The 23,930-nt window shown below is 46.0% G+C and overlaps 2 protein-coding genes across 3 annotated transcripts; both read left to right on the top strand.

Annotated features, from left to right (window-relative positions):
• Window positions 1-101: 101 nt before the first annotated feature.
• On the top strand, window positions 102-3,475 carry epdr1 (ependymin related 1). Its single transcript, XM_080010792.1, has 3 exons — window positions 102-569; window positions 1,679-1,887; window positions 2,259-3,475. The coding sequence occupies exons 1-3, from the start codon at window positions 331-333 to the stop codon at window positions 2,444-2,446; spliced, it is 636 nt and encodes a 211-aa protein (XP_079866918.1). The 5' UTR covers window positions 102-330; the 3' UTR covers window positions 2,447-3,475.
• Window positions 3,476-4,133: 658 nt separating this feature from the next.
• stard3nl (STARD3 N-terminal like) lies at window positions 4,134-23,453 on the top strand. 2 transcript variants are annotated; one of them, XM_080010566.1, is made up of 10 exons: window positions 4,134-4,284; window positions 11,088-11,144; window positions 11,875-12,069; window positions 18,966-19,043; window positions 19,446-19,523; window positions 19,670-19,723; window positions 19,873-19,990; window positions 20,381-20,479; window positions 20,615-20,670; window positions 22,558-23,453. In XM_080010566.1, the coding sequence occupies exons 3-9, from the start codon at window positions 11,890-11,892 to the stop codon at window positions 20,665-20,667; spliced, it is 660 nt and encodes a 219-aa protein (XP_079866692.1). In that variant the 5' UTR covers window positions 4,134-4,284; window positions 11,088-11,144; window positions 11,875-11,889; the 3' UTR covers window positions 20,668-20,670; window positions 22,558-23,453. The 2 variants fall into 2 exon arrangements, with proteins under 2 accessions (XP_079866692.1, XP_079866693.1); XM_080010567.1 differs by having other exon boundaries at window positions 11,793-12,069.
• The last annotated feature ends 477 nt before the right edge of the window (window positions 23,454-23,930 follow it).

Genomic DNA, 23,930 nt, shown 5'->3' with positions numbered 1-23,930 from the left:
TCGTTCTAACGTCGGTTCAGCTGCTGATGTGTTGGACGAGCATATAACTGACGAGTGACGAGTAAATATAACTTTTTTTTCAACCACACTTTACCTAAACTACAAACTTCCAAACGACAGACTGCCTAACAAATATGATGATGGTCGCGTTTATCCAATCGCACATTCGTATAAGTGTCAAATGACAGTTTGTAATAATCTGACTTCAGGTGGATTTTGAACAGCGCTCGTAGGCTGATGACGGTGCTACTGTGCACTGCGCAGGCGCATAGACCCACGGTTGCAGGCGGTGGCGGTCGTTCGGTCTGACTTGGCTGCTGGCGACCCCCAATGCTGCGACTCGCCCTGATCCTCTTCGCCGCGGTGGCGGGCCCTGCCCGGGCCGTCCCCCACAAGCCGGGCGCGGGCCCGCCGGCCCGGCCGTGCCTCGCCCCGCTGCAGTGGGAGGGCCGGACGGTCCAGTACGACCACGGCACCGGGAGGAACAGCCGCTCCGCCGTGTCCTACGACGCTCAGAACCAGAGGATCCGGATCCTGCAGCAGCACAAGAAGCACACCCCGTGCCAGAAGTGAGTGCGTCCGAGTCGGCGTGATGCGGGTATCCAGAGCGGACTCCCCATCGGGGTCTGCGTGCGGAGGCCGACGTCCCGATGCGCAGCACACCGACCGCGGAGGGGAAAGGCCGTGCGTGGTTTGGTGGCTCTCAGGTTTGGTTTGGTGGCTCTCAGGTTTGGTTTGGTGGCTCTCAGGTTTGGTTTGGTGGCTCTCATGCAGCTTGGTCACAGCCTTTCAAAGTTACGATGTTGGCTGAGTGTTTACTGAATGGTTACCGATCCGGTCGGGTCTGTCTGTCTGTCTGTCTGCCCTGTGGGTCAGGAGAGGATCTGCAGCTTTTTAAAGGCCTTTGGAGGATCAACAACAACATGCGTCACTTATGTTCCTGGTTTGTGTCAGAGACGAGTCTGGATGTGTGACTTCAGTTCAGACTTGTTTTCGGAGTAAATACTGCGTCGTAATGCAGATTCATTGCGCAATAACAGACAAGGGTGGATAGATGGATGACGGATGGGGATGGTAGCTCAGGAGGTAGAGCTGGTGGTCTAGTAATCCAAAGGTTGCTGGTTGGATCCCAGGCTCCTCCTGCTAGCATGCTGTAGTGTCCTTGAGCAAGACACTTAACCCCTCATTGCTCCTGATGGCTGCGTCCATCGGTGATTGAACAATTGTAAGTCGCTTTGGATAAAAGCGTCTGATCAATGTAATGTAATGTAATGTAATGTAATGGATAGACAGGTCGATGGATAGACGCATGACGGATAGACGGATAGATCTATGAAAGATACTATAGCTGGATGAATGGATGGATACCTAAGTATGTTGATTTTATTTAGGTAAGAAAATATAAAATACCTAAAAATAAAAGTGAATTCGTACACAATAACTAATTAGAGAAAGAGTGGACCAAAAAGATGAACCTGGAGGTAAAAACAACTGGTCATGTTCAATAAACCTAATGATAAACATTCAAAACACGGCGAAGAATTGACAAAAATAAACAAAAAGAGAATAAAGCGAAACATTTTTTAAGAGTAAACCACGTGTCCTGGTGCATGGGGAGGGAAGCGCACAGACAACAAGTGAAATAACAAGTAATGAGTGTCTCTCCCCGCGCCCGCAGGTACTTTGAGTTCATCTACCTGTTCCAGAGCAACGTGCTGTTCCAGATAGAGCAGAAGACACTGAGCTGCTCCAAGCTGCCGCTGAGCGACGCCTGGGACGCCTTCGACATCCCCAGCAACTCCACCTTCGAGGACCAGTACTTCATCGGGGGTCCGGGGGACGTGTTGGAGGTCCAGGAGTGGTCCGACAGGAAGCCAGCCCGCAAGCGTAAGGCTGTCTGTCTGTCCATCTATCTGTCTGTCTATCTATCTGTCTGTCTGTCTGTCCGTCTGTCTGTCTGTCTGTCTGTCTGTCTGTCTGTCTGTCTGTCTGTCTGTCTGTCTGTCTGTCTGTCTGTCTGTCTGTCTGTCTGTCTGTCTATCCAACTATATATCGTCTGTCTGTCTGTATCTTTTTATTATTTTGCTTTACAGGTTTATCGTGTATATTAAATGTTTAGGGTAATTGCATATTGCCAAATTCTTCCGTTTTTTTATTATTATTACTTTATTATTATTGACTATTCTGTCTGTCCGTCTGCCTGTCCCTCCATCCATCCCTCTCTCTCTCTCTCTCTCCCCACCCCCTCGCTCCTCCAGATGAGACCTGGGTGGGGGTCTACACCCTGAAGGACTGCTACCCGGTGCAGGAGACCTACACCCGGAACAGCAGCGTCACCACCTCCACCCGCTTCTTCGACCTGCGTCTCGGCATCAGCGACCCCGCCGTGTTCACGCCGCCGCCCAGCTGCCTGGCGGCGCGCCACCCCCAGATGGACGGATGCTGAGGACCCGCAGCCGTCCGCCAAAAATTTGGAATCAGATTTGGGTTTTTCCTTTGACGCTGCTCCGAAGCGTTTCTCGTTGATATCGAGCTGCGTCGCTTGCTGCGATCTACAGGCCGACAGCAGGGGGCGCTGACTGGTCTCAACTGGGAACGCGCCAATGATTTGACGCCGTTTCGCTCCAGATTGAATCGCTTGTCCATCGTGTCAACACCGAAACCTTTGCCCCAGAATGTGACGTGGTGTTCCACAGCCTTTCGTCCTTTTCGTTTTTTAATGTGGATATCCCTTCAGTGACATGGCCTTTGCAAGGTGCAGGACACACACACACACACACACACATACACACACACACACACACACACACACACACACACACACACACACACACACACACACACAGTAGTCTTCATTTGAAAGCTGCAGTTTGATTTAGTGGATTCTTATACTCCATCTGAACATTCTAATTTTGGACATAAATTCAGTCTGACCGAAGAAATAATTACAACTTGACTTTTTCTCCTCCAAGCACATTGCTGCCGTGCATCAGCGTCGTCACCACGAAGCATTAAAAGGAAAGTGGAGTAGGGGGAATATCCAGGTCGGGTCTAAAAGTCCAGGGTAAACAACTCTTTTGATTTAACACCGCGTGATCCGACGGTGACACAGAACCAGGTTGGAAGTCGTGTGCTGATAATAAATCTTAAAACTTTGACGCTCCGGACCCTCCACCTGGTCCCCGCCGGTGAAACCGACACAAGGCGGATGCTTGACACGAGGGACCCGTTAATCGCCACGCAACGAGGCTAAGCTTGATAGACCACCTAAAAACAACTAAAAAGCTGCTTTTATTCTATAATTTATCATAAATTAAATGTAGAAATGGTTCATTGCTACATTATAATTTAATTTGCACAAACTTCGCTCCTGACATTTCTAATGGAAATAGAATGGAACTGTATGCAATGTGTGATTTACAAAAGCTCTTCTCACATTAATGTTTTGCTGAATAAACTTTAATTGTGGTTCAAATACGAGTTTGTGAATGTGACTCTTGACTACAAACCACTTTTTAACAGTTACCCCCGCTGGACCAGGGGTGCTCAAACTTTTTGAAGGCCCCCAGCCTCCCTGCGGACCCCGGACCCCAGGGAACCCCTGCACTTGACTCCCTATGCCTCAAGTCTGATCAATGTTCTGGAAATTTCAATGAAATATTCAAGAAAAAGAAAAGTAGCAGCTGAGTGCTTATAGGGTGTGAAGAAAGAAAGAAATGTAAATGTTGTGGTGCTCTTTAGAAAAAGCCACAAAGACACTCACAAGACATTTAGTATTTAAAGGGTGAAGCTCCAAAACAAAATAGGGAGATACATAACTATTGAAATACATAACAAGTGAAAATTTAACCAAGAAATATACATATGTACCTTTGCATATTGTGCATTTGTGTATGTACGTGTGTCTAAATATATATATATATATATATATATCACTATATTTATGTATATAGTGCAAATAAAATGTATTCAAACATGAGCAGTAGAACGTGAAAATATTTAAAATATTAGTATTAATTCTATTTTTATTGACCTTTCCGTGAGCTGGTTCCTGCCGCTTTAAGACGTGACCCAGAACTCCATTTCCCACAATGCCCTGCGGCTCTCTCAGCGCCGTCCAGTCCGACGCGAAAACAAACGAGCGGCAGCGTCTGGAGGCGGCGCGTCCGAGTCCAGGTCCAGGTCCAGGTCCAGGTCCAGGTCCAGGTCCAGGCGGGGGCTCCAGCGTCGCCGCTCCACGAAGCCGAGCGAAGGGACACGGGCACGGGCGGCGCGGCCCCGAAGGTAGGGCGGTGCGGAGCTTCCCAATCCGCTTTTAACCGGCCGTCGGTGAACCCGAGCTGGCGCGGAAACACGGAAATCAGCGCATTTGAACGCAGCGTCATTCACCTGCAGCTTCATTATTGTGTTCGCTGCGGGATGAGGGTTCATCGCTGAAATATTCCTACGTTTTCCTGTTTTATTCCGCTTTTTTTTTTAGCGATACGACGCTACCATTGTTCACATGGGCGCCTGTCCACCATAGCAACCACCAGAAGCCGAACTACACCGCATGTCTCACTTGCCGTGAATTCTGATTTGGAGTCGAGCGTCGACGGGCTGCTCGCCTTCCGCGGTGTTGACGTTTCGACGGTGGCGTCTCGGATCCTCCCACACCCCCGCGTCCAGTTCCTCCACGCGGTGAAACATTGCGATGGAGCGTCCATGACATCACCGGTGCACTGCGATGGCTGCTTCTCCCCCCCCCCGTTCAGCAGAGGACGGAGCTTTAGAAACAAACCGCGTTTCTCCTGAACGTCCTGTCAGATGTTCACCCGTGTGCCGGGATGGTTCACCCGTGTGCCGGGATGGTTCACCCGTGTGCCGGGATGGTTCACCCGTGTGCCGGGATGGTTCACCCGTGTGCCGGGATGGTTCACCCGTGTGCCGGGATGGTTCACCCGTGTGCCGGGATGGTTCACCCGTGTGCCGGATGGGTCACCCGTGTGCCGGGATGGTTCACCCGTGTGCCGGGATGTTTCACCCGTGTGCCGGGATGGTTCACCCGTGTGCCGGGATGGTTCTGGATATTGGGGTGAATGAGCCACAAACAGGCCACGTGATACACTGTGAGCCAAGTTAAACCGCGTAGATTCAACATTATCTGTTTAATCTAAACAAATAAATGATTCGAAAGTTGTTTTGGTCATTTCGACTTAAATGGGACCTATTATGCTCCTTTTTACACAAGTTAATATCCGTCCCTGAGGTCCCAAAATTATGTCTTTGAGACTTGTTGCTGAAAATACCAATTGGATTATGCATTCTAACCATTGGAACAGAAAGGAGCAGCAGAAATGAGTACGCAGCAGCTACGCTCTGCACGAAGATCCACACAAAGGTAAATAACTGGTGCGTGATAGACGTCATGGACACGTGACACGCCCACCCGCTCGCTGTGAATTCTCCAGACAATCACCATATGACGAAATCCGTGACCAGCTGACGTCAGCTCGTACAGAGTAGAAAAAACCTTGGAAACGGTACGTTCAGAGCGGTCGAAATCCTGAGCGTTTTGTTCACAGTGAATACTTTGTCATTAGTTTACCTCATTATTTGACACTTTGACCACGTCTGATATAAACATCCCACAATGTAACATCATATAAGTGACAGAAAATAAGGAAAAGCATGATAGGTCCCCTTTAAAGGAGCCATTGTGAAAAGGAAATCATCATTCTACATCCAGGGAGCTTAGAGGAATATTAACATGAAAGGCATTTCCTGTGATTATCTGCCACCCACTGGTTATTTATTTTTTATTTTTAATGATTTGTAGCATTATTAACGTTTCGACAAAATATAAACAAACAAGGAAAAAAGAAATACAAAAACATGCTCTTGATAAGACGACAAAAATGGGACACCACAAAAATGGAACAATAGGGTTTCCTGCGGTGCGCAGCCCTCTGTTCACTTTTCTACAGACAAGTGTTTCCTGTCGTGCTTTTGTTGTGTTCATTTGCAGGAAAAGGCATCAGATTATGATGGTCGCTTCACTCGTCACCACTCGACCCCAGAGTAATCTGTCAGCGGTGGACAAAACAGAGTGAGAGGGGTCGACACACCCTCTACTTGTGAGATGAATTGGAATAAGTCTTTCAATGCGGGTCGACTGTATTGATGGTTGAATTAGCTGCTGACCCCGTCTGACTGTCGGACCTCAGGACTATTTAAGGTCCATAAAACACACGAGGAGACGTGTCGTTGGGCGGATGCGTTTGGGATCTATAAAGTCTTGTGTGTTTTAGCATCAAAAGTACACCTGGCGGCGTTCGTACCATCGTGCCAGGCAGCCACTCAGGGGAATAGAACCCCTAATCCCCTGGCATCTCCACAACCGAGGACCCCGGGCTCCATCAGAGCATCTTGACTCCGGAGGTCCCTGATGTGGTTTTCATTGTGTGCGGAGCCAGCGGGGGCTGCACTCGTTGCATTGCTACGGCGTCGCTGTGGTATTGGTAACCTGATCCACCCACTGAGCCGCGCAGGGAATAGAACCCCCCCCAATCCCTGCAGTGTTGGTGCTTTGCTCAAGCCCAGGCAGATGCAGACCGGCCCTTTGAATACATTTAAAGGTTGACAATGAATTGCAGATACATTCCTTTCAGAAATATCTTAAGCACTTAAAGTACCAACAACTAATATGAAACATTAGAGAGTATTATTTAGAAATGTATTGGGTCATTTTAACCCATTTTGTGTAAATTGAAGATGATAATTCAAAGAATATTGAGTTGGTTTGCATTTTCTTTTTTTTGCTTTCTTTGTACAAGTTTAGCTCCACACTCAACAATGAAAATGGCTTTTTTGACAAATTGAATTAGTCAGGCCCTTGAGCTGAAAACATGTAGAAAATATGGCCCCCACTACCCACAGGGAATAGAACCCCCCAACCTCTCTTGGAGAATCGGAATCAGAATGAGTTTACTCCGCCAGGTACATTGACATATTAAGAGGAACTTGTCATGGTGAGGTTTGGTGCGTTTCTCTATGGAAGATCAGCATAAATACAAAGCTGAAAAACAGAATTTCCAGAAGTATGATATGTTGTTTGTTCAGATTTCGTACCCCTGAGTGTGTGTCAGAGTTGTATTTAGTCACCTCTAGTGTTTTTGTTTTTGAGTTATTTAATGTTATTCAATGGCACTGCGCCATACCCTTTTGATAAATAACAGATTTTAGGGCCTCGATTTGAATCAGTACTTTGGCAAAAAAGTGACGTACGATTATCCAGGCTGCCGTGCCTACTCCCCGTTAAATTAAACCACTTCTTCCGTAGTGATGGCCATCGAATAACTCTTCTGATCAGGGTTCAAATTCAGTACAGATAAAGTAAAAATTTTTTTTTTATCAATCACAGTTATCGAAAATAAATTCTCATTAAGTAAAGCAACAAGTGAGAATTGAGAATGTTTCATACATCCCATATATGGGACTTGTTGTAGATTAATGTCAAGAACAAAGATTACACTGATTATTATTGGTGGGGGGAAAAAAAAAAAATAATAATCTCAACAGTCAACAACAAAAAGTCACAATTCAGGACATTTAGGTTTAGTTGAAGAGGGTCACAAAGACACATTTTGACCTGAGATTTGACAATGACAATTTTTTTTAATGGATAAATTTTTTTAATGTATTAAATGGAAATCAAATTCAGATTTTTTTTTTTCTGTACAGCAGCAGCAGCAAGTTTTTTGGCTCAGTGTTGAATATTTACCAAGTGGCAGATTTAAATGTTTGTCTTGTGGTTTGCAGTTCGGCTGTGTAATCTGCAGGACGACGCTGAGCAGCGATAACGTTTCGGGGTTGAAGGGAAGTTCCACCTTGTGTCTGGAAGGTTAAACGAATCAAGTCTGGTTTTGCCGGCATTCGAATGTTTACAGCCTCTTTCGATGTTTTTTTTTTTCTCCATGTAGGTAAGCCATTAGGTTTTTATCCTGGTTGGTAGGTCGCTTGGCAGGTAGGTATGTAGTAGTTAGACAGATAGGTAGGTCGTTGGGTAGTAAGGTGAACGGTAGTTTGGATGTAGATTGGTAGGTAATTAGGTCAGTAGGTAGTTTGGTTATTAGGAAGGTCATTGGGTAGTTTGGTTGTTGGGTAGGTAGATTGGTAGGTAGTTAGTTTGGTCTGTAGGTAGTAGTTAGGCCGATAGGTAGGTCGTTGGGTAGTTCAGTCGATGGGTAGGTAGATTGGGAAGTACATTAGTAGGTAGTTGGGTCAGTAGGTAGTTTGTTCTATAGGTAGGTAGTTTGGTCATTGGGTAGGTAGATTGATAGGTAGTTAGGTTGGTAGGTAGTTGGGTCAGTAGGTAGTTTGGTCTATAGGTAGGTAGTTTGGTCGTTGGGTAGGTAGATTTGTAGGTAGTTAGGTGGCTAGGTTGGTAGGTAGTTGGGTCAGTAGGTAGTTTGATCTATAGATAGGTCGTTGGGTAGTTTGGTCATTGAGTAGGTAGATTGGTAGGTAGTTGAGTCAGTAGGTAGTTTGGTCTATAGGTATGTCAGGTGACTGGTTGCTATGTAGGCAGTAGTTGTGCTGCTTGGTAGGTAGGTCGGTCTGTAGTAGTTAGGTCAAGAGGTAGGCCGGTCAGTCGGACAGCAGTTAGGTTGGTAGGTCAGTAAGCAGACTGGTAGATAGTTAGACAGGTCCGTCACAAGGTAGGTAGGTAGGTCAATAATCAAGTTGGTTGATCGATCCGTAGGTTGAGTCCAGACTGATCTTGGATTAATTATGGACACAAAGTTAGAAGGAATTTATATTAATGGAAGAGTTTTTTAGTTACACTAGTGCATGCCCGTTTCACATTTAAAGCAGATCATGCTGCTTTTTACACAAGTTAATATCAAGTCTCTGAGGTCCCAAAAACATGTTTTTGAAGTTTCTGGAGAGGGGTAGGACCCACCGTCCCAAGTCCCCTACTTCTGTGAGCCAATGGGATTTGAACCGGGTTCCGTTGTACATGCTCGAGCCGCCGCCTACAGTCCTATCTACTGCATCCTTTTCTTTTTTTTTTCTTCAAGAAAGAAAGAAACTCAGCAGAATTATTAACAAATGTTTACTTTTCCCTTATCTGCAGATTTGTCATGCACAGTTGGTATTAATTCCTCTTTCTTTTAAAAGATTTGTGCTGGTCTCTGCAGCCAACTACAGAAGGCTTAGCTCTTAGCCAGCGGACCCACTAGCAGTGGCGCTCAGGCGTGGGTGGAGTTGCTCAGCTGCTCATTAGAACTGCCCCCCTGGCGGTTCTGATTCCAATGTGGGTCCACTGATGTAGGGAGGGATCAAAAATCGGACGGGGTTGTTTCAGGACATGTTTTCTGACAAAGGCTACTCACAACAAACCAACTGGGTTGTCTTGTTTCACAGTGCGTCTTAGTAGAACCATCAGACACCCACACGTATGTGCACAAGCGCTGGAAAAGTGAGTCTTTCATAGTAGGTCCCATTTAAGACTTTCTAAGACATTTTAATGGCACAGTTTAACTAGATGTAAAACCAACAGAGCTTCCGGAGGATCAGTCCAGTCCAGGTTTTCTTCTGTCAATGATTCAGTCCTGTTTATGTGGACTGTGAATCCTTTATTTCTCCAGCACCACTTCATAAACAACATTGCTGAGAAAGTGGCGCTTCTTCTTTGTCACTTCATCTTGGACCCGTCTGCTTGGTCTGCCAACCCTGCTGGTCTCCACTCTTTGACCCAGCCGCAGAGCCCTGAAGCCCCGGCCCACTGCCGATCACCTGTTTTTTATTGATATTACACGTGTCCCGTGTCCAAATTCCACCAAATTGGACACTTCAAATCGGGATTGGCATCCGACCCAAAATTGGCAGAGAATACCGATGCTTTCACTGATATTTTGGCAATAAGTGCAACATTTTTAAATACATTTTGTAAAACTAGTATTAGTATCTAGTATTTAACTTATAACCAAACAAATAAATAAAAATAAACACACAAAGAACTCTTTGATAGATAAAAAATGTAAAAGATCATATTAAAAAAAAAAAAAAAAAAAAAAAAAAATTCAGAGTTCCATTGAACGCATCATCACTTTCGAAACAAATTCGTTTTCCATGTTACCCATGAACGCAGCATGGCTTCCTGCTTGGAGAGCCTAAGCGCAAGTGTAAACAAACATTGATGGATTTATAATGCCTAGTTGGACTTCTGCTATTATTTTGGTGTGTGACTTAAAAGTAGTGTTTTTTTTGTTTTTGTTTATTATGTTATATTATTTAAAAATTGCGGCACATCAGCTGCATAACTACCGGTCCCGATCCCCTGCTTCAAAAAACTCAAATGGTGGCGATATATCGGTCGGGCTGGAGTATAAATCTCCTAATTATAATAAAAATAGTTTGCTAGCTGAAAGTCATGCTCCCATGACTCAGTCCAGTCTGAAGTTGTTGTGTTAGTGTCAACCTTGTTAATGTTCAGCCTTTTACAATCAAATCATGTGGGATCACTATGTATTTATTGATGTTGAACAGCTTCTTACCGTCAGTGTGGCCTCACATTTATGTAGGTCGGCCTTTTCCAAGAGGATCATTTCAGACCGTTTGAAGACCATAACATTAACGTTTGTTCCCTCAGTCCGTCTGTCTTTCTGTCAGCAGTCAATTAAAATGTCGACGAGATGATTTTGAAGACATTATGTAGGTTGACATCGCTTATCACTCAAGGACATGCACTTACAGGATATGTTATTTCTCTTTTCATGTTTTTTATTATTTGATTTTAAGCAAGCTATTTATTCACCCATTTGCATTGTATTTATTGTTTGAATAATGTGTTTTCTTTGTGAATGGGGGGGGGGTACATTTAATTGAATTTCATGAACACAACTATGGTTCACAAAATATGGGTTAAAAAAATTGCTTTAACAACATGAACTATCAAACAGCTGCTTCTGTTGAGAATCCCTATTTACTGTAAAACTTAAGTTATCCTAAGATAATATACAATATTAATTTTATTTATCTTACTGTTCAAATGTAATGTGCATTTCCCAGTTTGGAACAAACACCTTCTTCCCTCTCTCCAGATGGAGCCATGAAGCCGAGCTCCAGGGAACCAACTCTGTTCCTCTTTCTTCAGTGAAGTAGGTTTATGACTTTTGTACATTTGTTTGTATAAATTCACCGCACGTTTTCATTCGTGTTGCTCACGGTTTATAATCAGCTACACAAACACTGTCCAAGGAGCTGTAAACGATGCGTTCCAGCTCCCTCGGAAACTCGTAAATCCCAGCTTCGACCAGTAATGGTTACTTATGGCTGAAATTAATGTTTATTCATCTGAGTAGATTCATTCCCTTGATCGATGGCATTGACCATACATAAATGTCGTACATAAATGACCGGTTATGAAGCTACATTTCCAAACTCTCCCAGCTGGGTCGAGCCAATCAACAGCACTGGTACTGATTAGACCGACCCAGTATGTCCGTGCCGACGCGGGACGAAGCTGGCGCTGTCACCTGCCGACCGTGGCTTGACCACGCCCCCTCATCTGCCACGTCTACATATTGTTTCAGCGGTTTTAATGTCATTCCACTTCAATGTCTATAAGCAGCTCTGAAACCTTTTGATGCCTTGAGCATCAGACCAGCCGACCTCACTGGTTATTACTGTTTATTACTGTTAAATAACCACCACAACGCTCCATGAACAAGAGGTGGTTGAATCGTAGCAAAAATGGTGTTTTGACTCCAGTCTAGATTTATTCGATATAAATTAAATATAAATAGATGTGTTTTTCTTCCTTCCTTCCTTCCTTCCCTCCCTCCTTGCTTCCTTCCTTCCTTCCTTCCTTCCTTCCTTCCCTGGCAGGAGGCGGGGCCAGGGATGGACAGCCCGTGCAGCAGCCGGGGGGCGGCGTCTCTGAGCAGCACGCCCATCCCAGGTCGGGTGGAGTCGTACGAGGGTGGAGACAAGAAGTGCATCTCCGACGTCAGGAGAACCTTCTGCCTCTTCGTCACCTTTGACCTCCTCTTCATCACCCTGCTGTGGATCATAGAGCTCAATGTGAGGAACTTTAGATTATATTACTACTTTATATAACGATGAGTACAATATATGATATTACTTTACACTGCTTTATATTAAATTACTTTACACTACTTTATATTACAATACAGTACAATATATGATATTGCTTTACACTACTTTATATTATATAACTTTACACTACCTTATATTACAATACAGTACAATGTATATTACTTTACACTACTTTATATTACAGTACAATATATGATATTACTTTAAACTACTTTATATTATATTACTTAATGCTACTTTACATTACAATACTGTAAAATACACATTACTTTACACGACTTTACATTACAATACAGTATAATATGATATCACTTTACACTACTTTATATTATGACTTCACACTACTTTATATTACAATACAGTACAATATATGTATTTATTTACACCACTTTATATTATATTACTTTACGCTACTTTATATTACAATACAATATATGATATTACTTAATATGTTATTGCTTTACAGTACATTACTTTATATTATTTTACTTTAAAGTACATTTCAGTGTTTCTTTATTCCGTCCTGTCGTCTGGTGACAGAGCCTGAAGGCGTCGTCCCTGTTTCTAAAAATAAAGTTAAAATCTGGGACAAGAAGGTTCAGAACAAACTGGAGCAAAGAGTTGTTCCTGGCATTTCCCAGAATGCCTCAGTTTCTATAAAGTCATTCTGGAGAGTTCCACACGAAAACTTTACAAACACACACACACACACAATGACACAGGAACAAGCACACACACACAAACACCTCTGACCCCCACACACACTTTGAGAAGCACCTACGTATACATTACAAAGAAGAGGAGTTTACATTTAGTTATTTAGCAGACACTTTTATCCAAAGCGACTTACAAGGGAGAATAACATTCAAACTACATTGCAAAAGAAACATTAGTGTAACAATAAATAAATACTGCTAAGTAGTTCTGAGTAATTGTAAGTTAGGAGAGGAGGTGCTCCCTGAAGAGCTGGGTCTTCAAGAGGGAGGTCCCTGCTCTGGTGTTGTTTGGCAGCTCATTCCACCAACATGGAACTACAAATGAGAATAGCCTGGATTGCCGTGGTTGTGCAGAGGGCAGAGCCAGGCGATGCTCATTTGACAAACACAGCATCCGGGGGGTAACATGTGCTCTTACAAGAGCATTTAAGTAGGTGGGAGCATTCCCAGCAATCACTCTGTAGGCCAGCATAAGAGACTTGAACTTGATGCGGGCGGCTACAGGTAACCAGTGGAGCTGGATAAGCAGCGGAGTAACGTGTGCCCTCTTTGGCTGGTTGAGCACCAGTCGCACCACCGCATTCTGTATCATCTGAAGTGGCTTCACCGCACAGGCCGGCAAGCCTGTTAAGAGAGCGTTGCAGTAGTCGAGGCGGGAAATCACCAAGGTTTGTACCAGCAGTTGAGTGGCATATTGGGTCAGGTACGGCCTGACTTTTCGGACGTTGAATAGTGCGAAGTGGAAGGACCGGGAGACGGCGGCAACATGGTCCGAGAATGTCAGATAGTTATGGATAATGACACCTAGATTCCTTGCAGCCTTGGTAGGAACAAGAGATAAAGAGTCAATTTTAATATCAATGTTGTGATAAATACCTTGTTTGGCTGGGAAGACCAACAGTTCTGTTTTTGCCAGGTTTTGTTGAAGATGTTAATCCTTCATCCACGTGGATATGTCAGCGAGACAATCCGAGATCCGTGTCGAGACAGTAGGGTCATCAGGCAGGAAAGACAGAAAGAGTTGAGTATCATCCGCATAGCAGTGATATGAAAAACCATGCGAGCAGATGATCGGGCCCAGTGAGGTGGTGTATATGGCAAAGAGGAGGGGTCCCAGCACCGAGCCTTGGGGCACCCCTGTGGCGAGGTTGTGAGGCACAGACAACTGGCCTTGCCATGTCACACTGAACGAACGCCCAGAGAGGTAAGATTCCAACCAGGAAAGTGCACTGCCAGAGATGCCCATACTTGAAAGTATGGAAAGGAGAATGCTGTGATTGACTGTCAAAAGCAGCTGATAAGTCGAGCAGAATGAGATTCGAGGATTGGGCAGCAGCTCTAGCAGTTTTTAAGGCCTCTGTCACAGACAACAGGGCTGTTTCAGTGGAGTGTCCGCTTTTGAAGCCAGATTGAAGTGGATCAAAAAGGTTGTTTCTTGACAGGAATTCTGTAACCTGTCTCGAGACTGCCCTCTCAATGGTTTTGGAAAGGAATGGGGGGAGTGACCGGCTGATAGTTTTCCACTCGAGTGGGATTGAGCGACGGTTTTTTGAGCAGTGGTGCTACCCCAGCCACTTTGAAAGCAGAGGGGAATGTGCCAGAAGTGAGGGAAGAATTAATCAAATGTGTAATTGCCGGGGTGACAGTCGGTGATAGGGCTTGAAGGAGGTTAGATGGGATCGGATCTAGCAGACAGGTAGTAGGACTCTCAGCGAGAGGGGTAAAACCAGGGAACAATGAGCCTTGAGCCGGAGTGGACAGGTGGTGAGTTAGTTGTTTGGAGAATTGGCTGCTGATAGCTGTCACTTTGTCAGTAAAAAAGGGAGGCAAAGCTATCAGCAGTGAGGTTAGTAGCTGGACGAGGTGGTGGAGGGTAAAGCAGAGACTTAAAGGTGGAGAATAACTTGCGTGTGTCCGTGGCACCGTCGATGCTGTCGTTGAAGAAAGCCTTCTTAGCAGCAGTGATGCTGGAGGAGAAGGAGGACAGCAGTGTCTGGTAGCTTGCAAGACCTTCAGTCGCTTCGGATTTGTGCCATTTCCTCTCGGCTGCTCTGAGGTCAGTGCGCGATGTCCGGAGGGTGTCACTCAGCCACGGGTGCGACTGGGTTGATTGAGCAGGTCTGGTGGATAGTAGACACAGGCTATCCAGACAAGAGCTCAAGGTAGAGCAGAGAGAATCTGTGGCATCAGTAGAGAGGAGAAAGTGCCATGAGGCGGAAGAGAAGAGCAGAGCACAGAGGAGAAGTGGGTGGGAGACAGGCTGCGGAGATTGCGGCGGATGGAAACCGTGGGTGGGGAGGTCGAGGGTTGTTCTGGAAGCTGAACAAGTGGGTGAAGAAGTGGTCTGAGAGATGGAGAGGGGCGACCATTAGGTTGTCTGTGGTGCAGCTCCGAGCAAGAATGAGATCAAGCTCTTTGCCAGCCTCGTGAGTCAGTGGAGTCAGGACCTGTCTTAGGTCAAATGAGCGAACAAAAGACAGGAAGTCAACCGAGTTCGCACCGTCCAAGTGGATGTTCATGTCACCGAGGACAGGAATTGATGACAGCAGGGTGTCAAGCAGGGTGTTAAGCTCATGTAGGAAGTCACCTAGTTGTCCTGGTGGACGGTAGATGACGACCACATAGCCTTTTACCTTAGCAGTCACCAAGATAGCATGATATTCAAAGGAGACAAAGTTGTTTAAAGGCAGCAGTGGATTAAATTTCCATGTGTTGGAAATTAGCAGGCCAGTCCCACCACCATGGCCAGATGGTCGGAAGGTGTGGGAGAATGAGTAGTTTGTTGCACGGTGGCGCAGTGCATTGCACTGCTGCCTCACAGCAAGAAGGTCCTGGGTTCGATTCCCGCCTGGGGCGCTGTTGGCACCGTGCTCCGGTGGGTTATCTCCCAAATAGGAGCCTTTCTGTGTGGAGTTTGCATGTTCTCCCCGTGCTCACATGGGGTTTCCTCCACCTCACGTCAGTAAGGACCCCCACCAAAAACATGCACCCATCATGGTCTGACCAGCGATGGACACTTATCACCTGGTCCCCGGGCGCGTCCACGTACGCTGCCCACTGCTCCTGGCTGTGGCCCCGGAGGAAGGACAAGCCAGGATGGTTAAATGCAGAGGATCCATTTCACAGGCCACCATCAAAGCATGTGTGTGTGTGTATGTGCAAGCATGTGTTGTAGTGTGGTGTGTTGCGTGACGAATAAAGACTGTTTCTTCTTTCTTCTTCTTCTTGTGGAAAGCACAGCCGGGTTTGCACTATTTTCAGGTTTAATCCACGTCACAGTGAGAGCAAGCAGCTCCAAGGAGAGGTGGTTGGCATAACCAGAAATAAAGTCGGTCTTGTTAACTTCAGATCGACAGTTCCACAAGCCAACAGAGAAGGAGGTCTTTGCAGATGATGTTTGCTGCAGAGACCTGAGGTGACCCAGATTGCATCAGCGTTTATTATAATGAGGCTTTCTGTGTGAAGGTAGTTGCACATTGTGTATGAGGTGACAAAAACAAGACAGGTTTACCTTGTTGGGTGTCCTTGCTTCGGTGGACTTGCACAGATAGACTTGCAAGTATTTACACAATACCGTCTTCACACGAGAACGGCTTTGCAAGGATGCATTGGTGGTGACTTGTGTGGACTTGGAACAGCCAAGTATCTGGGATACTTGGCTGTCCCAAGTCCACATTGCATTTCGCACCAAGCAGTGGTAATGGTAATGGTCCCCGGGAGTCTGTACTCTCGAGTCGACTTGCCAAGTCTGAACTACCAAGTCTGCAAGTCCGGACTTCGCGTACTTGGTATTGAGAAACAACCAAGGACTTACCAATTTGGGGGAGTGTCTAGAAGTCACACCCTTTGTTGATGGCTAAGCAATTAACAGTGATGGGTTCAGAGTGAAACCAGCAGTCCTAAGTTACAACAGTACAATACCGTAATTTCCAGACTATTAAGCGCACCTGAATACAAGCCGCACCCACTGAATTTTGTTTTAATATTTATTTTGAACATAAATAAGCTGCACATGTCTATAAGCCGCAGGTGCCTACCGGTACATTGAAACAAATGAACTTTACACAGGCTTTAACGAAACACGGCTTGTAACAAAAATAAAAAACTTAGCGGTAAACAGTAGCCTACCAAGAAAGCTAGTGGTCACTATCTTCCTCCTCCTGCGCACTGAAACCACTGTAGTCATCTCCTTCGGTGTCGGAGTTGAATAGCCTCAGAATTGCTTCATCCGACGTTGGATCGTTTTAATTGTCGCTCTCGTCACTTTCATCCGGAGGCAAATTCCCCGCTGAGCTCATGCCGCCCTCTTCAACACGCAGCAGTCCAGCCTTTCCAAACCCGTTGATGATAGTGGATTTTTTGACAATGCTCCACGCTGTCAGGACCCACTGGCAGACTTCGCATGCGGCCCCTTTTAGTGAAGGATTTCTCCCCACTTGTCATCCAAGCCTCCCACTGAACACGGAGCGTCACCTTAAATGCACGATTTACACTGATGTCGAGTGGCTGCAAATACTTTGTTGTGCCCCCAGGAATCACAACTGGAATTGAGTTTGTGCTCTTGATGGCTTCTTTCACAGAATCTGTTATGTGGGCCCTCATGCTGTCCAAAACGAGCAATGCCTTGTTCTTGTGAAAGAATCCTCCAGATCACTTGCCGTAACACTCCGTATGCCATTCATGCATTAGTCTTTCCGTCATCCATCTTTTCTTGTTGACTTTCACAACAATTTCTCTCGGGAATTTTTTTTTTGGCATCGTCGTGCGTTTAAAAATCACCATCGGTGGAAGCTTTTCTCCCGATGCCGTGCAGCTCAGAACACAGGTGAAGTGCGTTTTTTCATGCCCAGTTGTTTTCACCGTGACGGATGATTCTCCTTTCCTGTTGACAGCCCGAGTGAGAGGCAGATGTCCATATGTATGATGTCGTGCGGGACGGTGAAATGCTCCGCTATCTTTGCATCAGTGAATTTGCGGAAGTTTGAAACTTTTTCCTGCTAGTCGGGAGGGAACTGCTGACACAGACTCGTCCGTACCCTGATGGACAGGCCTTTACATCTCATAAATCTGAGACACCACGATGGTCCACCTCTAAAATCCTCAAACTTCTTTGCGGTGGCGATTGTTTTGGCTTTCAGTCGGATGTGCACAGTTGAAACACCTCGGCCGTCTGCTCTCTGTGTGTTGACTCAGTCTTCAAGCTCATTTTGTAGTTGGGGCCATCTGCCTTACTTCCCTCTGAAAGCTTTTGTTGTCTTTTTGCACCGAGTCAGTTCCTCCCGCTGCGGTTTCCAACGTCGTATCATCGACTCATTAAGGTCAAGCTCCTGTGCAGCAGCTTGATTTCCTTTTCCCTCAGCCAGATCGATTGCCTTCAACTTGAAAGCTGCATCATGTGCATTTCTTTGGGTCTTTGCCATGATGAGGGTGGCGGAATGACGACCGTAAATGATGGGAAGTTTGAGCGCGCTCCATTTAATCTGAACAGTTACATTGTTTCACCTTGACCCGTTCGGCAATTTCATTGGTCTAATGAAACCTTCATGCCGCCAAAAAACTGAGCACCGACACATAATGTGTTTTTTGCTCAGTTTTTTGGCGGCATGAAGCTTGTGAAAGCAGGAAAAATTCATTAATTAGCCGCGTCATTGGATAAGCCGCGAGGTTCAAAGCGTGGATTAAAAGTAGCGGTTTATAGTCCAGAAATGACGGTACTAGATAACAGATACAAAGCAGTAAATACACTTACACAACAGTCTTGGCACTGTAGCTTGTCTAGTTTAATTGTGTTGTTTACATCAGATATGTGTTTTCTCTGCTGCAGAAGTCTCACTTTCTCTCCTGAACGTTGCTTTCCTGTCTGGGAGAGTGATGAATCAGCCTTTGTAATCAGAACTGATCTGATTTAACGCACAAGACACACTTCACATTGAGGGAGAAAATGCTTAAGACGCAACAAAAGAGCCGAAAAACCTCCTGTTCACTCAATGTACGGAATTAGTGATGTCACTGATGTATGTAATCTGAGGTGTATGTTATAAGTGATGACATCACTGCAAAGTGGAATTAAATCTGTGGTTCAAGTTTTGAAGTATAAAATCTACACTTTTAACTTTTTTGTAACTTTATTCACTGTTTCTGCAGGTGAACGGTGGAATCAAGAACCAGCTGAACCTGGAGGTTCTCCACTACAACTACAGAGCGTCTTTCTTCGACATATTTGTAAAGAGATGTTGTTTATTTTGATTTATGGATTATTTATATTCTACATAATGTATAATATATATATATATGTTATTTATGTATTTGTTTTTATTTTAAATGGAAACGGCCAGTGACTCCAGTGGCTTCTCGACTCTTTAGAACCGATGTTTACAGGGTTTTAATCCTGGTCATTAGTTTGTACTGTTTTCCTCTCTGACCTCCTCCATCCTTCCTCCCCACCCTTCCTCCTTCCTTCTCTTCCTCCATCCTTCCTCCCTTCCTTTTGCCCCTTTCCTCCTCCCTTACCTCCTTCCTTCCTCATTCCCTCATTCCTTCCTACCTTCCTCCTCCCATCCTTCCTCCCCACACTTCTTCCTCCCTTCCACCCTTCCTCCGGTCCCTCCTTCCTTCCTCTCCTAGCTCCTGGCTGTGTTCAGGTTTGCAGCTCTCATCTTGGCGTACGCTGTGTGCAAGCTGAGACACTGGTGGGCCATAGCGGTAAGTACTACAAGGAAGACTGAGAGACAGATGGAAAGATAAACATAGAAAAATGGATGATAGATGGATATTTATTTTTTTAATAATCACTAGTTCTTATAAAACACATTTGTCTCTAACCAGTGAACCACATGACCCCTCTACAGGTCACTACTGCTGTCAGCAGTGCTTTCCTCATAGCAAAAGTTATTTTATCCAAGGTAAGAGGCTGAAAGGTCTTTTTCTTTGTATGAAATATGTGTCTGTCTGTCCGTCCGTCCGTCCGTCCGTCCCCCCGTCCTTGCATGTACATATGAACATTTATGTATGGTAATAGTATGGTAAATATTTCTCCGTGCCTCTGTTCCAGTTGCTGTCCCAGGGGGCGTTTGGTTACCTGCTCCCCATCACTTCCTTTGTTCTGGCCTGGATAGAAACATGGCTGCTCGACTTCAAAGTTCTGCCTCAGGAGGCCGAAGAACACAACAGTACTATTACTACCATTTCTCCACTAATACAAATTTTTTTACTGCAATTATTAATACCAACACTACTATTATTACTAATAATACTGCTTCTAATACTACGGGCACTGTGACTACTACCTTGTATAGGACTTCTACTATATACTCTCTGCTTTTGCCTCTTTTAACTATCAACACTTGGAGCGTCAAATGTAGTTGTAGCACTCATATTCTCTTTCGAACTACTACTATTACCTAGACCACCAATTGTTTCTACCATTTCTAATTGCATATTCTATTACCAAAACTACTGCTTATCTTGCTGCTATTCTCACTATCATTCTTGGTTCTACTACTACTGCTAGTATTCAAAGACGAATACTGAGTATTTTGTGTTTTTCTCCTGTGTCTCAGGGTTTCTGTCTATAATGTCAGCTGCAGACAGAGCTCCACTCCTCCACCATGGACATCTTTCTGATGGACAGTTTTACTCCCCACCAGAGTCCGTGGCCGGTAGGATTCAACTTTTTTATTAATTAACAATTAACATAACTTGCTTTGTTATGATTGCACAGAAATATAATGATAGTAACATAATAGTAACATAATAATTGTAAGTCACATAGGCAATTTTTGTCTTTGTTTCAGATTCTGATGAGGAGCTGGATGACAAACATGAGCCAGAAAAAGGACTCATCTAGCAGGTGAGAAGGTGTCATTCAAGTTCTCATATGGCAGGTCTGAAGGTCTCTTGTAAGCAGGTCGGAGGGTCTCTTGTACCAGGTTAGAGGGTCTCTTGTAGCGGGTCAGAGGGTCTCTTGTAGCGGGTAGGAAGGGCTCTTGTGCAGCAGGTCAGAAGGTCTCTTGTAAGCATGTCGGAGGGTCTCTTGTAGCAGGTCAGAGGGTCTCTTGTAGCAGGTCAGAGGGTCTCTTGTAGCAGGTCAGAGGGTCTCTTGTAGCAGGTTAGAGGGTCTCTTGTAGCAGGCCGGTGGGTCTCTTGTAGCAGGCCGGTGGGTCTCTTGTAGCAGGCCGGTGGGTCTCTTGTAGCAGGCCGGTGGGTCTCTTGTAGCAGCTTAGAGGGTCTCTTGTAGCAGGCCGGTGGGTCTCTTGTAGCAGGCCGGTGGGTCCCTTGTAGCAGGCCGGTAGGTCTCTTGTAGCAGCTTAGAGGGTCTCTTGTAGCAGGCCGGTGGGTCTCTTGTAGCAGGCCGGTGGGTCTCTTGTAGCAGGCCGGTGGGTCTCTTGTAGCAGGCCGGTGGGTCTCTTGTAGCAGGCCGGTAGGTCTCTTGTAGCAGGTCAGAGGGTCTCTTGTAGCAGGTCAGAGGGTCTCTTGTAGCAGGTCAGAGGGTCTCTTGTAGCAGGTCAGAGGGTCTCTTGTAGCAGGCCGGTGGGTCTCTTGTAGCAGGCCGGTGGGTCTCTTGTAGCAGGCCGGTAGGTCTCTTGTAGCAGGTCAGAGGGTCTCTTGTAGCAGGTTAGAGGGTCTCTTGTAGCAGGTTAGAGGGTCTCTTGTAGCAGGTTAGAGGGTCTCTTGTAGCAGGTTAGAGGGTCTCTTGTAGCAGGCCGGTAGGTCTCTTGTAGCAGGCCGGTAGGTCTCTTGTAGCAGGTCAGAGGGTCTCTTGTAGCAGGTCAGAGGGTCTCTTGTAGCAGGTGAGAGGGTCTCTTGTAGCAGGTTAGAGGGTCTCTTGTAGCAGGTCAGAGGGTCTCTTGTAGCAGGTTAGAGGGTCTCTTGTAGCAGGTTAGAGGGTCTCTTGTAGCAGGTTAGAGGGTCTCTTGTAGCAGGTTAGAGGGTCTCTTGTAGCAGGTTAGAGGGTCTCTTGTAGCAGCTTAGAGGGTCTCTTGTAGCAGGTTAGAGGGTCTCTTGTAGCAGGTCAGAGGGTCTCTTGTAGCAGGTTAGAGGGTCTCTTGTAGCAGGTTAGAGGGTCTCTTGTAGCAGGTGAGAGGGTCTCTTGTAGCAGGTGAGAGGGTCTCTTGTAGCAGGCCGGTAGGTCTCTTGTAGCAGGCCGGTAGGTCTCTTGTAGCAGGTCGGAGGGTCTTGTGCAGCGGGTCAGAGGGTCTCTTGTAGCAGGTCAGAGGGTCTCTTGTAGCAGGTCAGAGGGTCTCTTGTAGCAGGTTAGAGGGTCTCTTGTAGCAGGTTAGAGGGTCTCTTGTAGCAGGTTAGAGGGTCTCTTGTAGCAGGTGAGAGGGTCTCTTGTAGCAGGTGAGAGGGTTTCTTGTAGCGGGTCGGAGGTCTCGTGTAGCAGGTCGGAAGGTCTCTTGTAGCAGGTTAGAGGGTCTCTTGTAGCAGGTTAGAGGGTCTCTTGTAGCAGGTGAGAGGGTCTCTTGTAGCAGGTGAGAGGGTCTCTTGTAGCAGGTGAGAGGGTCTCTTGTCGCAGGTGAGAGGGTTTCTTGTAGCGGGTCGGAGGTCTCGTGTAGCAGGTCGGAAGGTCTCTTGTAGCAGGTTAGAGACTACAGGAGATCTCTTGTCGCAGTATGTTCGCAGATCAGCCGCTCTTAAATTTCGCTCCAGGCATAACTTACTGGTCTTTCGTATGTTGCACAACTTGTGGGATCACCGAGCACTAACCTCAAGGTCCATCTCCATGTTCTCCTGAAAGGGGGTCCGGTCTCCGATGCCCACGACAAATCCGGAGATCTTCACCTTGACCAAAACTCTACTTTGAAGCAGAAGGAACTCCGGGTCAAGTTCGCCATCTTCTCCTGCTCGTGTTGAGATTATGAAGGAAGATTCTGCCTTAAATATTCTGTCATGTGATTCTTTATTCATTATCTACAGTGATTTTTAAACTTTCACGCTTCCGTCAAGTCTTTCACACATGGCTTTTGGAGAGGTTTTCTTTTGAGTATTTTTTTGCATCCTTTTTCTAGATTTGCTAAACTCTTCACGTGAAAGGACTGCTCTAACGACACTGGTGTAGAGAAGGATTATTTTATTAATGAGCTGCATGTCGTCTCAGTAACCCAAATATAATTCAGCGTCGGCGCATTATCAGCTGGGTGTGTCACATTTTAAAAATACTGCATCCAGTTCATCCTAACGCATGTCTCTTAAGTTCTTATTCATTTTTACTACTTATTGCCGACATTTGTGGCTTGGGATCTGAGTTACTGTACGATAGGAAGCCGTAAGGGAAGGTCGGTGGCCTCGGGCCAGGGGGTCGCCGCGGTAACGCAGGGTGGCGCTGCAGTCTGGGGTTTCCTAAAACGGGAGCTCAGCGATGGAGCAAGCTTCGCCGCCGCGCTGCCGAGTTGCCCCTCGCTGGTATAATAGTACGTTGTATTGTCATGTTTAGGCTGTCGTGATGACTTTTAAGGGGGAAGGATGAACGGTTGAACATGGAGGTCCGGAGCGTTTCAGATCTCTGCCAAATGAAATAAGTGAATAAGAAGAAGCTGCTGATCTGAGACCAGGCCGGGCCGTCGAGCCTTGTAACGCCAAGAATGATGTGTTTTTGTCTGCCTTGTCTGTTAAAGGGAAAATGTTAAAATGGAACCCTGGTTGTAGTCCTCTGCCTTTCTTTCCAGATGTTGTGCTTTCAGGTGCGATTGAACAATTTATTTTGGGTGTTTTCATTCGGACCCGAGATGTGAGGCCACTGTGTATGAAGAGAAACACTAAGTATGGGCCCCGTCCGAGGGAAATGCAGATTCCTTCCAGATGTTTAGGTTTCTTTCGCTCCCGAAAACCCGGGGTTTAGCGCCGCTGCCGCGAGAAGGTTCTGGGTTCAAACCCGACCGGAGCCCTTTGCATGTTTCCTGCCCTGAGGACGTCCACGTCGGGGTTACCGCTCCTGCTGATGCCTTGAGGAAGGCCAGGTCCCCGGGCGGCGGCTCCTAGATAGTGAAAGGCAGCAGGTGGGTTTCCCCACACGGATCAATAAAGGGATTGATGGGCCAAGGAGCACGTTTTAGTAAATACTTTCTCGCGTATTCCGTTCCCAAACACAAGGATTCAGACCCGTGAGTTTGG

This window comes from Zeus faber (genome assembly GCF_960531495.2).
Source record: "Zeus faber genome assembly, chromosome: 12".
NCBI lineage: Eukaryota > Metazoa > Chordata > Actinopteri > Zeiformes > Zeidae > Zeus > Zeus faber.
Note: the sequence above shows the minus strand (reverse complement) of the source record. Positions and strands in the feature narration are given on the sequence as shown.

What these genes read in the sequence shown, in the direction of transcription:
- stard3nl (XM_080010566.1), top strand. Translation starts at nt 11,890, where the DNA reads ATGGACAGCCCGTGCAGCAGCCGGGGGGCGGCGTCTCTGAGCAGCACG. An exon ending in GGAGGCCGAAGAACACAACA is followed by an intron (nt 19,991 to 20,380) that starts GTACTATTACTA and finishes CCTGTGTCTCAG; the next exon opens with GGTTTCTGTCTATAATGTCA. An exon ending in CCCACCAGAGTCCGTGGCCG is followed by an intron (nt 20,480 to 20,614) that starts GTAGGATTCAAC and finishes TCTTTGTTTCAG; the next exon opens with ATTCTGATGAGGAGCTGGAT.
- epdr1 (XM_080010792.1), top strand. Translation starts at nt 331, where the DNA reads ATGCTGCGACTCGCCCTGATCCTCTTCGCCGCGGTGGCGGGCCCTGCC. An exon ending in AAGCACACCCCGTGCCAGAA is followed by an intron (nt 570 to 1,678) that starts GTGAGTGCGTCC and finishes CCGCGCCCGCAG; the next exon opens with GTACTTTGAGTTCATCTACC. An exon ending in CAGGAAGCCAGCCCGCAAGC is followed by an intron (nt 1,888 to 2,258) that starts GTAAGGCTGTCT and finishes TCGCTCCTCCAG; the next exon opens with ATGAGACCTGGGTGGGGGTC.